The sequence below is a fragment of the Ipomoea triloba genome, chromosome 3 (assembly GCF_003576645.1).
Source record: "Ipomoea triloba cultivar NCNSP0323 chromosome 3, ASM357664v1".
Classification (NCBI taxonomy): Eukaryota; Viridiplantae; Streptophyta; class Magnoliopsida; order Solanales; family Convolvulaceae; genus Ipomoea; species Ipomoea triloba.
Genome location: NC_044918.1, coordinates 15,071,221 through 15,088,373, shown reverse-complemented (window position 1 = coordinate 15,088,373; position 17,153 = coordinate 15,071,221). Strand labels below are relative to the sequence as shown.

Here is a 17,153-nt window from a genome sequence, read left to right as displayed (position 1 = left end):
TTGGCTGAAAATTAAAAAATTATATATTTTTAATGTTTGGTTCAATTTTATGAAACTGAACATATTATTCATTAAATAATAATAATTAGTGGTATGGCGGTGGTTTTTGTTGTGCGGTGGTGATGGTGGTGGTTGTAATGTGGTGGTGATGGTAATAATCATCCGAAAATTAGGTTGAAAATAGATGAGAGAGAGTATAAATAGAAAAAAATAAAACTTTTTTTTTTAAATAGAAAAAAATAAAACTTTTTTTTTGAAAATAAAAAAAAATTTAAAAATTGTCTTGTGACTAAAAAATTTGGAAAACATATTTTGACAAATTAAATCTTTTTTATGTTGATTATAATGTATATTTTTCTTTGATTTTATTTTTCATGAATACCCAAATAAAAAAAAAAATTCACTTGTAAACAATATTTTTCGAGTTTTCAAATGAACCCTAAATTTGAGGGAAAAAAAAATCCCCATTAATATGGTAAATGCTTTTCTTAAGCGACAAGAATATAACTTATTTGGCGATGCAAATATATGGGTGTAGTGCATGACAGATATTTGCACCGCCATTTGTAAGAAAACATGACAATTTAGTAACCTTGTGTTACTAACGCACACCTTTTAGTGATTAGAATTTTTATTTTTATAAGCAACCTAATTAATTAAATTCTTCAAATAGTTAATTTGATAATTACAAAATTTTAAATTTAACTACTCTTAAAATTTGTCAAATAGTATTCTTAGTTTAAACCGTTAGTTATGGATTACTTCATCGAAATTTCAAAATATCAGTTATAGGTGAAAAATCGACTATCACTATTCGTGGATGACCTGGCAAGTCCAATTGTTATATAGAATATGAACAAAAATTAAACTCGTAATCTTTTAATACGAAAGTCATACTTCACTTAATCCACCTCCACTTTTTTTTTTTTAAGTATTATTTTTATTTTGTTCAACATATATAGTTTCTGTCACACATTTTTCGAAGATGACTAAACAAGGGTACGGTAGTGAACCCATACATTTGTGTCTAATGTTGCCATAATAATGAACAAGCCGTTCGTTTAATCATAAAAGTACCTCTCATACGGCCATACATTTATGTCTCTCACAGCATTTAGGATGGGATTAATTCTTGTTTTATAATTATATATTTTTTAAACATAAAATCAAAATCATAAAACTTTAAACATAAATTTCTTTCAAAATAAGTTGTGATGGGATTGAATCCATCAAGAATATGGGTTTGATGGAACTGCTGGAGTTCTCTTGATTTAACTTAAAGTTTTAATTAAGTTATAGTTATATTAGGTGGCTAAAGACCTTGTGGTCTAGTGGCATCCGGTTGCACCCCCGCTTTAGAGAGGGTTGGTTTGAGCCTCAGTGCATGTAATATTGCTCTTTGTATTTATTTGGTTGAAAAAGTAGTTATGAACAGATACTACAGTGTAATAGTAACGCCATTTGTAACGTGTGAGTCACAACATAGCGCTCTTTTTACTTATCTTCTTTTTCTTAGTCACGTCTGTAAACATTCTTTAAAAATTACAATTATTAGAGATGTTGGTATCACATTATTAGGACAAGGCAAAATTAGGCAGCATCCAATTTCTTGAATTTGGTGATTGCACCCCAATAGGTATGGCTGTGAAATTAAGAACCCAAAAAGGGATCACAAAACATGCAGTTGGGTGTGTTCCCACTTTTAAAGTACTATATAAAATTCTATACATATACTCCGTATAATGCTAGCTGGTCTGGGTCACATGCCACGTGGCAATCAAAATTGCACAACAAGGACAAATGTCCTCTCAAATTCGTTCTGGGCCTCTGCCCCATGTTCCCACTTTCCCATTTGGTGCACTGCACGGACTGGGGAGTCATCACCACCACCACCCACCCATATCTGGCAACCCTATCCACCTGTTCACTGCACCATCCGTGATCCCTTTATTTGACCGGAGGACCTTTCTTTCTCAGGTTTCCGGCGTTGACCGGTGCCGGAGATGGAGGGCGGTGGCGATCGGAGATCGCTGTTGCATACTCCATTTGAGCTTTAAAATTGAAAAATGTATTTCATCTCAACGAATAATTTAAATAAATATAGAACAATAATCGTAATTTTTTGCATTGTCTAGTTATAATATCAAGTTAAATGATATGTTCTGTCTCAACTAAGTTTATAGTCCGACTTACATTTATATGTTTCTTATTATAGATTGAGTTCGATTGAATGGTAATTTTGTCACTTTGACAAATCCATCACAAATAGTGTATGAGGTATACTTTGTCTTGTAACCTTAGTTGGTGAAAGATCATAAGGAGTTAAGTGATTATATGTCGACCATAGCTGATCAGCTCAAACAAAAAATGTCAATAGACTACTCAGGTTTGTAATCAAACTTGTAATCTTGTGATTACTCATATTAGTTTGAATGTATTAGAAAAAATTATTTTAAAAAGCTTCAATTGATACTCAATATTCGTTCAAATTCACGGTTTTTTGAATATTTATTAGTCAATAATTGTCTTCCTTATTGCGTTAACAAAATGCGGAAGACAATTATCGCCTTTTACAAATATTTATGAGTTCATCGCGTTTTATAAAATTAAAAAAAAAAATCTTTTATTGTTTCATTATCATAACTAGTATTTTCGCCCGTGCGTTGCACGGAATGGATTTGTTATAATATTTTAAAATTATTTGGATCGATATACAATTATATAAATTATAACATCGAATATTGTATAGCGCAATTGATGAAATTGGTTGGATCAATTATGTTGTCTGGTGTTTTCCTTGCTTGAATTATAGCAAATAATTGTTCAATTACCGGTGCGATGCACAAATAAATGTTTTATTATATATTTAGATAATAAAAATAAATAAAATTATTAAAAAAATTATAATATTGAACGTGAACATTTATTTGATTATAAGATTAGTGCAAAAGTATAACTCAATTAATTGAAATATATATGACTTGTTTTTCTACAATTATCTTAAAAAGATCGATATGTAATATGACTTATGTAATTATATTATTACTAAAATAAATATGAGAAAAATGAGAAATAATTTAATTATAATTATTATAAAAATAAATTCAACGACCAGTGTTATTATCATAATAATTATTAGGCAACTATTATTAGTCAATTACACTAATATATGTGCAATTATACTTTTATACCTTAAGTATATTAATTTTCACCCTATCACATTTAGTTTTTCTTCCTCCTTCATATTTGAATGAACTAATTGTAACTATTATAAAAAATCTAACAGTCATTTTTAATTAATTTTTTTTAAGTTTTTAAATAATTTTCAGTCAATTAGTAATATCAATTCCCTTTTTCAATTTGCCTAATTTTCCTTTTCCATTATGATTTTTTTATATTTTCAATCAATTAGTAAAATCAGTTTTCTTTTTCATTTTTTCTTTAATATTGTCTGGGCGGAATTTCACAAAGGATGACTGACTCGGGAGAAAGCCACATACAATTAACCCTGACTAAAGACCGATTTTTTAGCAATAACCCAACGTGAGTTAGTGTTTGACCTTAGCTTTTGTTTATAGTCATGGCATATGCAAATATCAATGAGAATTGTTTATGCTGGAACTTGAAGGACAATCAGTGGTTCTGCCAAATCAACATTATAGTAAGGCAAGACAGAATCCACGTGCTCCTCCCATAGAGTAACAGTGAGCCGACTACCCCTGAGTAGTGAAAACAACAATGAGCATGATGATGCCTAAATTTATACTTAAACAAATCAAAAAGACATCCAAACAAACACATACCGAGAGTCTTCAATGACAAAATCAATCAACCTTTGAGGATTTGAATTAACTTGGACAACTTTTTGCTCATTAATGAAAACAACACGGCCAATCAAATCTGCAAAAAACCAAACAAAAGATTTGCAATAAATGACCTTTTGTATCCTATATTGCGAAACTAAAATTTATATATTTTGTAGCAACTAAATATTTAAAGTATTAATAAGGATGCATGTATATTTAATATTATTTTGGTCTGATAAAATGTTTCTTGACAAAAGATTTAAAATTGGCATTCATGAATGTATACTATTAGAAATTTAGTATAACAAAAAGAAATAAAAACACATCTACTATAGAATAAGATTTAAAGAAGAATTTACCAATTAGCAATTTAGCATATTGCTATCCACTCCTCCGGGAGCCTTCAATGTTTCTTGAACTTAACCACAAACTCTTTAGGAATTTGTAAATTGATACAAGTTCTCTGAAGAAAGAAAAAAAAATATTGTAATGCTCTCCAGGTACAAATATTAAATATGGCTACAGTGTTCACTATAAAATGCCAACCACCGCAAAATTTACACAACCTTTTTTCCTCTAATTCATAGAACAAAATTCGGCCACGATATAGTCACAATCTGCTCTCCCTAATTTATATACACTTTTAAACTTAATAGCATTTACGTGGGAGTCATGGAGTAAGCACTCCAGTATGTGTTGGTTGATTGTGGAATGTGGATATTCCCTTGACAAATAACAACGCATTAGCCGGAGTCTAATACAACTCCTTCTCGTATTGGGAGATAGGTCGGAAGCAGAGACAAAAACAGACCCCATTAGTGAAAGAACAATATTGTTGAAAGAGTTGCGTGACAATATCGTTTTACTATTTCGATTTGTGTGAGTAGGTTATAAAATTTATAATTGATGAATGTATTTATAATACGAATTGACGGAGGAATCGTAGTATAGGAATTGTAGAGAAATTGTAGTATACAAATTGTATTGGAATTGTAGTATAGGAATTGTAGAATAGTAGACTTCATTTTGTAGTATTGGATTTCGTGTTTTAATAGCAGGTTTATTTGATACGAATTGTATTGGAATTGTAGTAAAGGAATTGTATTGTTTTAATATTATTCTATTATTTATACGAATTGTATTGGAATTGTAGTATAGGAATTGTATTGTTTTAATATTATTCTGTACGTAGTATTGGATTTCGTGTTTTAATAACAGATTTATTTGATATGAATTGTATTGGAATTGTAGTATAGGAATTGTATTGTTTTAATATTATTCTATTGTTTATACGAATTGTATTTGAATTGTAGTATAGGAATTGTATTGTTTTAATATTATTCTATTGTTTATACGAATTGTATTGGAATTGTAGTATAGGAATTGTATTGTTTTAATATTATTCTATTATTTTAATTGTTTTAATGTACAATATTTTGGGCGGGAAGGAATATTTCGTTTTGGAGGATTTTGTTTTTATATATATAAAGATTACGCAAACCATAATATTAGGAATTCTATTTGAATTTACAATTGTATTAGGGATAGGAATTGTATTACCATATTTTACAATATTACGCAAACCATAATATTATAGGTCTATTTTGGGAGGGAAGTTAAAACTGAGGATATTGTTTTTATTAATAGTATAGATTGCATTGCAGAGAAATATATATACTGAATTATTACCATTAGTAATTCTAGTATAGAATTGTATTACGAATAGGAACGTAGGGAAGAATATATTTTATTAGGAATTCTATTTGAATTTACAATTGTATTAGGGATAGAAATTGTATTACCATATTTAACAATATTACGCAAACCATAATATTAGGAATTCTATTTGAATTTACAATTGTATTAGGGATAGGAATTGTATTACCATATTATACAATATTACTCACACCAAAATATTATAGGTTTGTTTTGGGCGGGAAGTTAAAACTGAGGATATTTTTTTTTATTAATAGTATAGATTGCATTGTAGAGAAATATATATACTGAATTATTACCATTAGTAATTCTAGTCTATAATTGTATTACGAATAGGAACGTAGGGAAGAATATATTTTATTAGGAATTTTATTTGAATTTACAATTGTATTAGGGATAGGAATTGTATTACCATATTTTACAATATTACGCAAACCATAATATTATAGGTCTGTTTTGGGCGGGAAGTTAAAACTGAGGATATTATTTTTATTAATAGTATAGATACGGAGTACAATTTAAACAGATTTTTTAAAATGCTAATGCTATCTGTACATTTTGTTTATACGGACTATTACATTTAAGGGGCAAGTTATATATGGCGTAATTAATTTACTAAGTATTCTTACAAATGTGTATTTGCTCAAGAAAATAGTATTTTTTGATTGAAAATAGTATTATTTTTATTTGTAAAAAAAGCTCACCGTTACAATTCAAAAGTGCATTGTAGGTGAATTTTGCCTTGTGGTTATAAGTCCCTAACTTACAACAGAACACAATGAGATAAATCAGTATAAGCTCATAAATAAAAACAATATTGTATACATTAAACGAGTGTATAAGACAAAAATGCCAAAAATAATTACCAAAAGTAACATATTTCACTCAAAAAAGTCGGTGTTGCCTTCAACAAAAATGTGACTTAAACGAAAACGTTATGAACAAGAGAAATGAATTTTTTAATAAGTTTGTTCCTTCCCTGTTCCTGCGTAAGAGATCAGTGGAGGCGGTAATTCACAATATGTCTCAACAAACTTACATATTCGAATCATCTACCAAACAGCGGCTAACACATCAAATCTTATGAATTTATTTTGGTTAGTTAAAAAGTTGAGTTTTATTTTTTTTATTTTTTTTTTATTTTGAATACTATTGAACCTGTTACATGTAGTATCTGTCTATATACTTTTGTAAAATTATCAAATTTTAAAGGTTTCATATTATAAATTAAAGATTTTTGAGGTATATTATGTTAAAAATTTTAAAGCAATTATCACTTTTCGAAAATATAACAACATTTATTGACTCGTTAAAAATAATTATTGTGATGTTAAATTTACATCACATTTATTAGAAATTTTATAGTGCAATCATAATGTCAAATACCAAAAATAGTAATAAATATATTCGAATTTATTAAATTACAAAATGTACATATCTTTTACTATTAAAAAATTCGCATTGTTATAATATATCAGCGAATCAGGTCGCCCATTTGCTTGTCAGGGAAATCAATTCATTGTCTGATTGTGTTGTTTGATTTGATGTTCCCCTTCTTTCATAGTGAACACTTTATTTTCTAATAATGAAATTTTTTACGCTTGCTTTTTTCATTAAAAAAAAAGGACAAAAAATCATTTCTAAAATTGTAAATGAAATGAATATTGAAAGAACTTGACATACAAGTTCGATTGAGATTCGAGATAAAACAATGGAAAATAAGACAAAAATAATGTCAAATTAATATTTCCACATGACATGGTTCCTTATTAAATACGGAGTAGTATTTACATTAAAAATATATATTTTTTTATTTAGCAGACTAAATATCATGGTCATTTAATTTTGTTTTCAATGTAATTGCAGTGAGTGCTTCATAACCTATATATGGATTTATAAATGATCTTTCAAATAATTATATTTAAAAATTTGCATTTGTTTTTTGTTTATCAGTTTTCCATAGTGAGCAAATATATATAAACCAAAATAGCAAAAAACAATAATATTTTTATTTATATTATTATCTGGCTGAATTTATAACATATTGCTTCAAAACGGAAAATGATAAAATATAGTTGCTAGAGACAAAATTTTTACTATATTTCCGAATTTTATTGAAAAAGCAAGAAAATGAATATAAAATGCGACTTATTATATTTTAAAAGTAATTAAATTATGTTACTCCGTATATTATTGTGTAAGGAAACAAGTTCTTTTTCGAGTATCTCTGTTATGAAATTCATTCCATATGTGAGTAAAACCGAGTGCCACTAGACCGCAAGGTCTTGGCATGTAACGAAACAAATTCAATTCTTAATGGTATGCCTAACATTTCTAACCCAAAATTTGTTGCTTGAGAACTTTATTTGAATTCCAAATGTAAAGAACTTGACAAAGATCTTGCTGGCCTTGACCTACAATTGGTCGATTGGGTAATTGCTAAACCGGTTATGAAAGATGCACGTTATATTGAAACGCAATGTAACATGCCATGTAATTTACCGATCATGTCAATCAACAAAAAGAACAACACGCAATTTCTCATGCATAACGTGATCGTGACCTGTATCACTTTTATCCAATATACGTACATTTGACCATCCATTTATTAGGGGCATCTCACAACTCATATATTACGCATCATTCACTCATTATACAGGTCAGAGCTGTCCAACGGTTCGATCTCATTCACATTCAAACAATGTAACTTCTCTCGTGTTATACTCATCCCCGTCTACATACATTAACATAAACTCCGAACCCTAATCCCGGTTAATTTTAACCATCAATAACAATTAGTGTGCTCGTTTTGACAACTCTAATATTTAGTGAAATTACAATATTGCCCTTGAAATGACATTAGATTTGATATATTTGAAATTTAAGTTGCAAGGAAACTCATTAAAAGCTATCTTTGTCCAACTCAACATTCTTCCCTCCCACTTCCCCACTCCCTATCCGCACCGCACGGCGCAGCAGCACCGATTTTCTCTCTCTATTCCCTTTGGGCCCCACCTTCTAAAATTTTTTAAAAAAATAAATTTAAATATTAAATTCCGTAGATTTTCTTTTTCTTTATTTAATAACGCATACATTTCTGATTTCTTCCCCAACCAGCAACCTCTTCCCCAGACATATACATACATCCTCTGTTTCTATATTTCAAATTTAATCTGAGATGGCCGGAAAACAAACGGAGTTTTGGCTCCCGCCGGAGTTTCTCACCGGCGATGATATGCTGATGGATCCTTATTACTTCGAGAGCTCCGCTGCCAAGTCTCTACCCCGCTCGAATCTGGTTTTCCCGTCTGAGTTCTCCCCTGATTTGTGCTCCTCTCCGGTGGACTCCGGCGAGAACGAGAGCGACGAGGAGGACTTCCTCGCCGGGTTAACTCGTCGGTTTTGCCAGACGTTCATCGAGGAAGCTGACAAGTCCGCGCGTAGTCTCCATCATATGGAGGTAGTTCGTCTGCTTATTTTATTTTATTTAATATTTTTTAGGTTTTATTTGTGATTTTCGTCTTCAATTTATTGAGAATGGAAGTGTTTGTGTTTGTTCTGAGTGATTTTTTGTGTGTTGGAGACGCAGAAGGGTTTTGTGCTGTCACGATCGCCGCAGTCCACGCTGGCGCAGGTGGGGAGCTGGACCGGTCGGAGCTCCGGGTCCAGCAATGGTAGCCCGAATGGGCCTTCTCTGGTTTCTTCTCCCCCTACTACTCCTCTGGGAGCTGAAAGCGACGCATGGGATCTGTTATTCCAAGATGTCGGTAACATTGACAGGCTGAAAATGACCGCCGGCGATGGATCCACCGCCAAAAACCGCTCCCTTCCTGATCTACCGCCGGCGAATCTCATTAACAACTCTGTCTCCGGCGTTCGCATTAGCCCCGTAAGCCATTTCTTCCAGTGTTGTTTTGTTCCTCCCCTCCTTTTTCCATGTTTGATTGTCTCATAAATTTTCCATTTCAGTTCCATCAAGCTAGAGGAACTCAAATGATGCCTCACCAGAGCTCTGAAATGTGGGGCCAGAAAGTGAGCCCCGGTTGGCTCGGAGCACGACAGCTGTATCAGACCCGGGTCGGGTCGGGGTATGCGGAAAACGGCAGCCGTGGGAGAACAGTGCTGGGAGGTTCGGCTCAGTCTGCTGCATTGCACTCTCTGCAACTCCTGCAACAAAACCACTACGGTGGTCCGGCCACCAGAACGGTGTTTCCCGGCGGATCTAGCGGTGGGGGGATGAAACGCGAGTGTTCCGGCACTGGCGTGTTCATTCCCCGGAGATATGGCTGTAATACTACAAAACCTCCCTCCGATTCACGCAAAACGACAGGTAGTTTCTGTTTTACAGTTTATCGTGTTCGAGTTGTCCTCCATTTTAACCTAATATTTGTTTTTATTTATTTTTGTCCATATTCATCTTGTATTAGTTCATTTGTTCCTTAACTCGGAAGATAAAGATTGACAGGGCGTGATTTATGGCTAAAAATGGCGGAAAATTTCTCCCCCCCCCCCCCTTTTTTTTTTTTTTTTTTTCCTTGCAGTTTTTACGCTTTCTTTTCACTCAAATAGGTTATATCCACCGCCCTTCTGCAATTGGCTAGACAGCAGAATGATGTTTAATCAATATATCAATATGGAATATCTTATTATCTTCCTTTTCACGTTGCCGTCTCATTATTGTGTCTGATTACTTAAGAACAAACACTGTTTTCTGGGAAATTAATGATGGTGCTCTGTTTCTGTTTATTGTAAAACAGGGCGTTCTGCTGCTCTGAATTTGACCAAGGCTGTTAGTGGTGTGAACCCGAGCTTTGAGTCCTTTGAAGGCTTCAATGGTTTAGCTCAACCTCAGATGAATCCTCTAGGTATAAACTCCCAACTCTTACTGTTTACCATTCACTATTTACTATTCTTCCATGGAATCTCTGCCTCTGTTCTACTATTTAAGACAGGATTAAGGTTTCAGAATGTTTGGCTGCAGATTTGTTGATTGCAAGGAGGAATGCTACATTGCTAGCGCAACGGATGAGGAATTTGACCCCCGATGTTTCAATCAGTCCCGAGCTTCGTCTCCCTCCCGAATGGACTTACTGACCTCTGCAAATCTCCTTCGTTCTCGAAGGAGCTTTTGCTGTTAGAAATGGTGGGTAGAGAAGTAGTGCATGAAAGTAGGAAGTATAAGGAGCAGAAGCAGGTGTTTGGTTTAAGTTTTCTAGAAATTATTGATGCAGGAAGGAATAAACCAAAATTTTCTCAATAGGGTTTTGTTTCAAGTATATATAAATATATTATATTACATATATGTGTGTGTTTTGAAGGAGGAAGAAGATGATAGCAGAAGAAAAAAACTGGAAAAATGGGTGGTTTTTGTTGCTGTAAAATAAGTGTTCTTAAAATATGGGTTTCTGGGGTTGTTTTTGCCATGGCTGGGACTGCATTGAAGAAAAGGCTGTTAAAGAAACAAGAAGAAATGAAGAAGAAGAAAATGATGATTATGCAGCCCTCCCTTCCCCTCATTGTAAAACTCATTCTATTATCACTATTGTAATAAAGAAAAGCTAGCAATGTTTAGTTGTCTGCATTTAAGATTTCTGCATAATTTCTTCTTGTTTCGGAATATATAATATATAAAATATAAATAATTGTGTAGTTTAATAATTTCGTTTTTTCATGATTAATGTTATTTTTTCACAAAAAAAAAAAGGAAAATTGGGGGATGTTGCACAGGTGGGGCCCAACAGCAGGGAAAGTTTATGTGAGTTAGTTGATAAACTTGATATTTTAGTAAATAAATTTATTTTTTTAATTTAGAAAAAGGGGGAAAAAGTGAGTAAATATCCGAAAAGGAGGTAAAGGAATAAATAAAGGGGGGTGGTGATAGCTTCCGGGCGAAGGAGATGGGGATTAAATGGACATTGGGTCCCACGCTGACGTCAGTGCTGGGGTTTTCTTTTTGAATGGGTTGTGATTTCGAAACGGTTTCTCCATTTCCCACCGTTGCTGATGGGGTTTAATGTAATTTTAATTGATGGTATAATTAAATTTTGAATTAATTTTGGACAAACTTTATTAACTAAATCAGAACTATAAAACTACTAGACAGAATGAAATATGTTGACATGTCACTGTGAGAGTATACTAATTAAAGATCGCTGAATGATCGTAATTTATTATTATTTTTTTTTTATTGAAAACATCGTAATCTATCTATATATAAAATCATTATCCTCATTCTAAACTTTCCCGCCCAAAGTTAGTGGTATATATGTAAATTCAGTTATAATATTTATTTATTCATTTAATTTATTAATTATTAATTTATTATTAATTTATTATGGTTAAATGTTGGTGATTGAATAATTGTAATATATTAATTGCTGATTGAATAATTGATTATATAATTGGTGTGATATATATGCCATAATCACACTAGAATTATTTTAGTAAAATTATATGCCATAATCACACGAGAATTATTTTAGTAAATCCAAATATATATATATGGTTATTTTATTAATTAACAATATATATTTCCATAAAATTTATTCCCAAGAAAATTAAAACATCTACTCCAATAGCATTCTTCCTAATTTTATTCCATAATACCACGGGAATTATTTTAGTAAAACCAAATATATATATGGTTATTTTATTAATTAACCATTTATATATTTCTATAAAATTTATTGCCATAATCCAATTTCTTTCATATAAGTTCCGAGCATGAGAGATTGCTCCCTCACAACTTATGAACTCGGCAAAGTTGGCATTCGTTTCGTAGGTTTCCGATCACAACTCTGATGGACAAGCTCAAGACTCAAGAGTAAGTGAAAAATCTTTTGGTTTCTTTCTTTAGATTCATGGTTATGCTTTGTTGTTCTTCCTTTCATTGTTTAGTTTATGATTTCGTGTTAACAATTGTTTTGAAATTTTTTGTAATTCAATTTGGTGATGATATACCATTTCCTAGCGATAACGAAGCCCCATCTAGCTTCTCTGAGAAAGCTACTGCACCGACCTACTTGAATCGGTTGAAAAAGACGATTTTTTATGCGTAGTTGCCGGCACCGGTAAATCGCAAACATTCACCGGTGTCATCTAGGGTAAATGAGAGGGGTTAGCGGAGGAAGAGGAGAAAGAGCATACTATATTCTTCCCCGCAAGTGAAGTCGAAGAAAGATTTTGTTGACTACGAGAGAGTGGATTGGAAAAAGGTAAACGTGATTCAAGGCCTTGAATTATATATTGGGGTTTTTGGGTGTAGAATAACTGATGAAGATTGTTGAGTGCTTTTACCACCCGTATCAGCAATTAGATCAGGAAGGGCAATGGATGAGGAGCAAATGGCGTGCAAAGGTTCAATTCAGTTGTTGTTACAATTATGCAGTGGTAAAATTACATATTTTTCTATCTCTAAAAGTTATTTTTTTAATTTATGGAGAAGTTTCTATGTATTTTCTTTTTTAATTTGGTTTGGTTGTTGTTATAAATATATTGTATTAAAATTACTTGCTATTTATATCCCTTAGTTGTGTTTCTTTTGAAAAGTTTATCTTATACTCTNATAGCTTCCGGGCGAAGGAGATGGGGATTAAATGGACATTGGGTCCCACGCTGACGTCAGTGCTGGGGTTTTCTTTTTGAATGGGTTGTGATTTCGAAACGGTTTCTCCATTTCCCACCGTTGCTGATGGGGTTTAATGTAATTTTAATTGATGGTATAATTAAATTTTGAATTAATTTTGGACAAACTTTATTAACTAAATCAGAACTATAAAACTACTAGACAGAATGAAATATGTTGACATGTCACTGTGAGAGTATACTAATTAAAGATCGCTGAATGATCGTAATTTATTATTATTTTTTTTTTATTGAAAACATCGTAATCTATCTATATATAAAATCATTATCCTCATTCTAAACTTTCCCGCCCAAAGTTAGTGGTATATATGTAAATTCAGTTATAATATTTATTTATTCATTTAATTTATTAATTATTAATTTATTATTAATTTATTATGGTTAAATGTTGGTGATTGAATAATTGTAATATATTAATTGCTGATTGAATAATTGATTATATAATTGGTGTGATATATATGCCATAATCACACTAGAATTATTTTAGTAAAATTATATGCCATAATCACACGAGAATTATTTTAGTAAATCCAAATATATATATATGGTTATTTTATTAATTAACAATATATATTTCCATAAAATTTATTCCCAAGAAAATTAAAACATCTACTCCAATAGCATTCTTCCTAATTTTATTCCATAATACCACGGGAATTATTTTAGTAAAACCAAATATATATATGGTTATTTTATTAATTAACCATTTATATATTTCTATAAAATTTATTGCCATAATCCAATTTCTTTCATATAAGTTCCGAGCATGAGAGATTGCTCCCTCACAACTTATGAACTCGGCAAAGTTGGCATTCGTTTCGTAGGTTTCCGATCACAACTCTGATGGACAAGCTCAAGACTCAAGAGTAAGTGAAAAATCTTTTGGTTTCTTTCTTTAGATTCATGGTTATGCTTTGTTGTTCTTCCTTTCATTGTTTAGTTTATGATTTCGTGTTAACAATTGTTTTGAAATTTTTTGTAATTCAATTTGGTGATGATATACCATTTCCTAGCGATAACGAAGCCCCATCTAGCTTCTCTGAGAAAGCTACTGCACCGACCTACTTGAATCGGTTGAAAAAGACGATTTTTTATGCGTAGTTGCCGGCACCGGTAAATCGCAAACATTCACCGGTGTCATCTAGGGTAAATGAGAGGGGTTAGCGGAGGAAGAGGAGAAAGAGCATACTATATTCTTCCCCGCAAGTGAAGTCGAAGAAAGATTTTGTTGACTACGAGAGAGTGGATTGGAAAAAGGTAAACGTGATTCAAGGCCTTGAATTATATATTGGGGTTTTTGGGTGTAGAATAACTGATGAAGATTGTTGAGTGCTTTTACCACCCGTATCAGCAATTAGATCAGGAAGGGCAATGGATGAGGAGCAAATGGCGTGCAAAGGTTCAATTCAGTTGTTGTTACAATTATGCAGTGGTAAAATTACATATTTTTCTATCTCTAAAAGTTATTTTTTTAATTTATGGAGAAGTTTCTATGTATTTTCTTTTTTAATTTGGTTTGGTTGTTGTTATAAATATATTGTATTAAAATTACTTGCTATTTATATCCCTTAGTTGTGTTTCTTTTGAAAAGTTTATCTTATACTTATCCCTTAGTTGTGTTTCTTTTGAAAAGTTTATCTTATACTCTTGCATAAGTTGTGTTTCTTTTGAAAAGTTTATCTTATACTCTTGCATATTATTATGGTTTTGGGATAGGATAAACTTATACTCTTGCATATTATTATGGTTTTGGGATAGGATAAAAATAATAATCCTCTTGGTATAATGAGGTGGATCTATTGCATGAATAATAATAATAATATAAAATTTATACATTAATATAATACTGATAATAATAATAATATAAAATTTATACATTAATATAATACTGATGCTGTTAAGATCATAATAATAATAATAATAATAATAATAATAATAATAATGATCATAATAATAATAATAATAATAATAATAATAATAATAATAATAATAATAATAATAATAATAATAATAATAATAATAATAATAATAACAATACTAATAATAATAATAATAATAATAATAATAATAATAACAATACTAATAATAATAATAATAATAATAATAATAATAATAACAATACTAAATAATTCAGAATTCTTAATATAATTTCCGAATATAATTTTTCTAATATAATTTTCATAATATTAATAATAATATAATAATAATCCAAAATGCTTAATATAAGTTCCTAATTAAATTTTTCTATTAAATATGTTATAACAGTAATTACAAATATAGTATTACGAAAAATTAGCAGGATTGATACTAGCTAATCAATTTTCTAATATAATTTCTTTTGTCATATTTTAATTTTTTAGTACTATATATCATATTTTAATTAATTGATACTTTTCCTAATATATCTTAAGGCTTCATCAATTTTTTTATAATGTTGATCCATATGTTAATCTGTTTATTTAGGTAATATATATAGGTAATTACCATACCATCTAAATAACCCATGGTAATTACCAATTGTATTTAACATCTAAATTTATTATGGTATAATTAAACATTGAGAATTCCTTCCTATGATGATTTTTTTTCACTTCAAATAATATCAATTGCCCATTCACTTCCTTTTATTACTTTTTGAAAAATTATAGAAATAAATGAATTAATATTTTCCGTTATTTAAATTTTATATTTTTATATAATCAATTAAGGACTTTTCAAAAAAATATAATCAATTAAGGAAATTGATAATACACCTATTAAGTCCATCATAATTAAAGGATATTTAAAAAATTATGATAATTGTTCCAATTCACAGATTATTACGCTAATTTACAAATTATTGTGTCCATACAATTATGCAAATTATTCAAATTCACATATTATTACACATAAAGTTATGCTAATAGTTACTTTTGAATAAAATCTTTAACTATAGTAATTAAGAAATTAATTCACACATTATACTTTTATTAAACTATTTTTATACTTGCCAAAATATAGCTTGCCATACTATAGATTTATGTAATCAATTAAGGAATTGAAATTAGTGGTACACATATTACGACATAATTAAAGGAAATTAAAGGTACACATATTACATCAATAATTAAACAAAATTAAACTTACACGTATTATCTATGCTATCTATACTATATATAAAAGTAAAATCCCCCTATTTCATTTTTCCCGCCCAAGCTTTTGTAGTCAATTAATTAAATATTTTATTGGTTAAATAATTAATAAAGCTTATTTGGTAAGAAAATGTAAAATGGAAATTAACTAATATCTATTAATTGGTAATATCGTTGTTATATTCACGTATCAACACTATTAATAAAAGTAAAATCATTTATCGGAAAAGGAAAATGATATTACTAATTGAATAAAAATTATTTTTAAATTTAATAAAAAATAATTATACTTTCCTTTTGAAAACTTTAAGTTATTTAAACTTTAAAAAAATTAATTTGACATGGGTTTTAGATTTTTATAATAATCAAAATTAATTCATTCAAATATAGTTAGATTTTTATAATAATCAAAATTAATTCATTCAAATATAGAGGAGGAAGATAAAACTAAATGCAATATTCATTCAAATATAGAGGAGGAAGATAAAACTAAATGCAATATGGTGAAAATGAATATACTTAAAGTATAAAAGTATAATTACACATATATAAGTGTGGTTGACTAATAATAATTAGCTAATAATTATTATGGTAATTAAGCTAAACATTGATCGTTGAATTTATTTTTATAATAACCATAATTAAATTATTTTCTCATTTTTCCCATATTTATTTTAGTAATAATATAATTACATAAGTCATATTACTTATAGATCTTCTTAAGATAATTGTAGACAAACAAATCATATATTATTCAATTAATTGAGTAATACTTTTGCAGTAATCTTATAATCAAATAAATGTACACGTTCAATATTAGAATTTTTTATAATTTCATCTTTATTTTTATTATCTC

The 17,153-nt window shown here is 29.9% G+C and overlaps 1 protein-coding gene across 2 annotated transcripts; it reads left to right on the top strand.

Moving 5' to 3' along the window:
* The first annotated feature begins 8,628 nt into the window (after positions 1 to 8,628).
* LOC116012384 lies at positions 8,629 to 11,161 on the top strand. Of its 2 annotated transcripts, none has more exons than XM_031251908.1 (5): positions 8,629 to 8,982; positions 9,112 to 9,411; positions 9,492 to 9,852; positions 10,280 to 10,387; positions 10,504 to 11,161. In XM_031251908.1, the coding sequence occupies exons 1-5, from the start codon at positions 8,701 to 8,703 to the stop codon at positions 10,614 to 10,616; spliced, it is 1,164 nt and encodes a 387-aa protein (XP_031107768.1). In that variant the 5' UTR covers positions 8,629 to 8,700; the 3' UTR covers positions 10,617 to 11,161. The 2 variants fall into 2 exon arrangements, with proteins under 2 accessions (XP_031107768.1, XP_031107767.1); XM_031251907.1 differs by having other exon boundaries at positions 9,106 to 9,411.
* Positions 11,162 to 17,153: the final 5,992 nt, after the last annotated feature.

Excerpts from the sequence above, each read along its gene's own strand:
- LOC116012384 (XM_031251907.1), top strand. The coding sequence starts at position 8,701 with ATGGCCGGAAAACAAACGGAGTTTTGGCTCCCGCCGGAGTTTCTCACC. Across the intron at positions 9,412-9,491 it reads CCGGCGTTCGCATTAGCCCC|TTCCATCAAGCTAGAGGAAC; the intron begins GTAAGCCATTTC and ends TTTCCATTTCAG. Across the intron at positions 9,853-10,279 it reads CGATTCACGCAAAACGACAG|GGCGTTCTGCTGCTCTGAAT; the intron begins GTAGTTTCTGTT and ends ATTGTAAAACAG.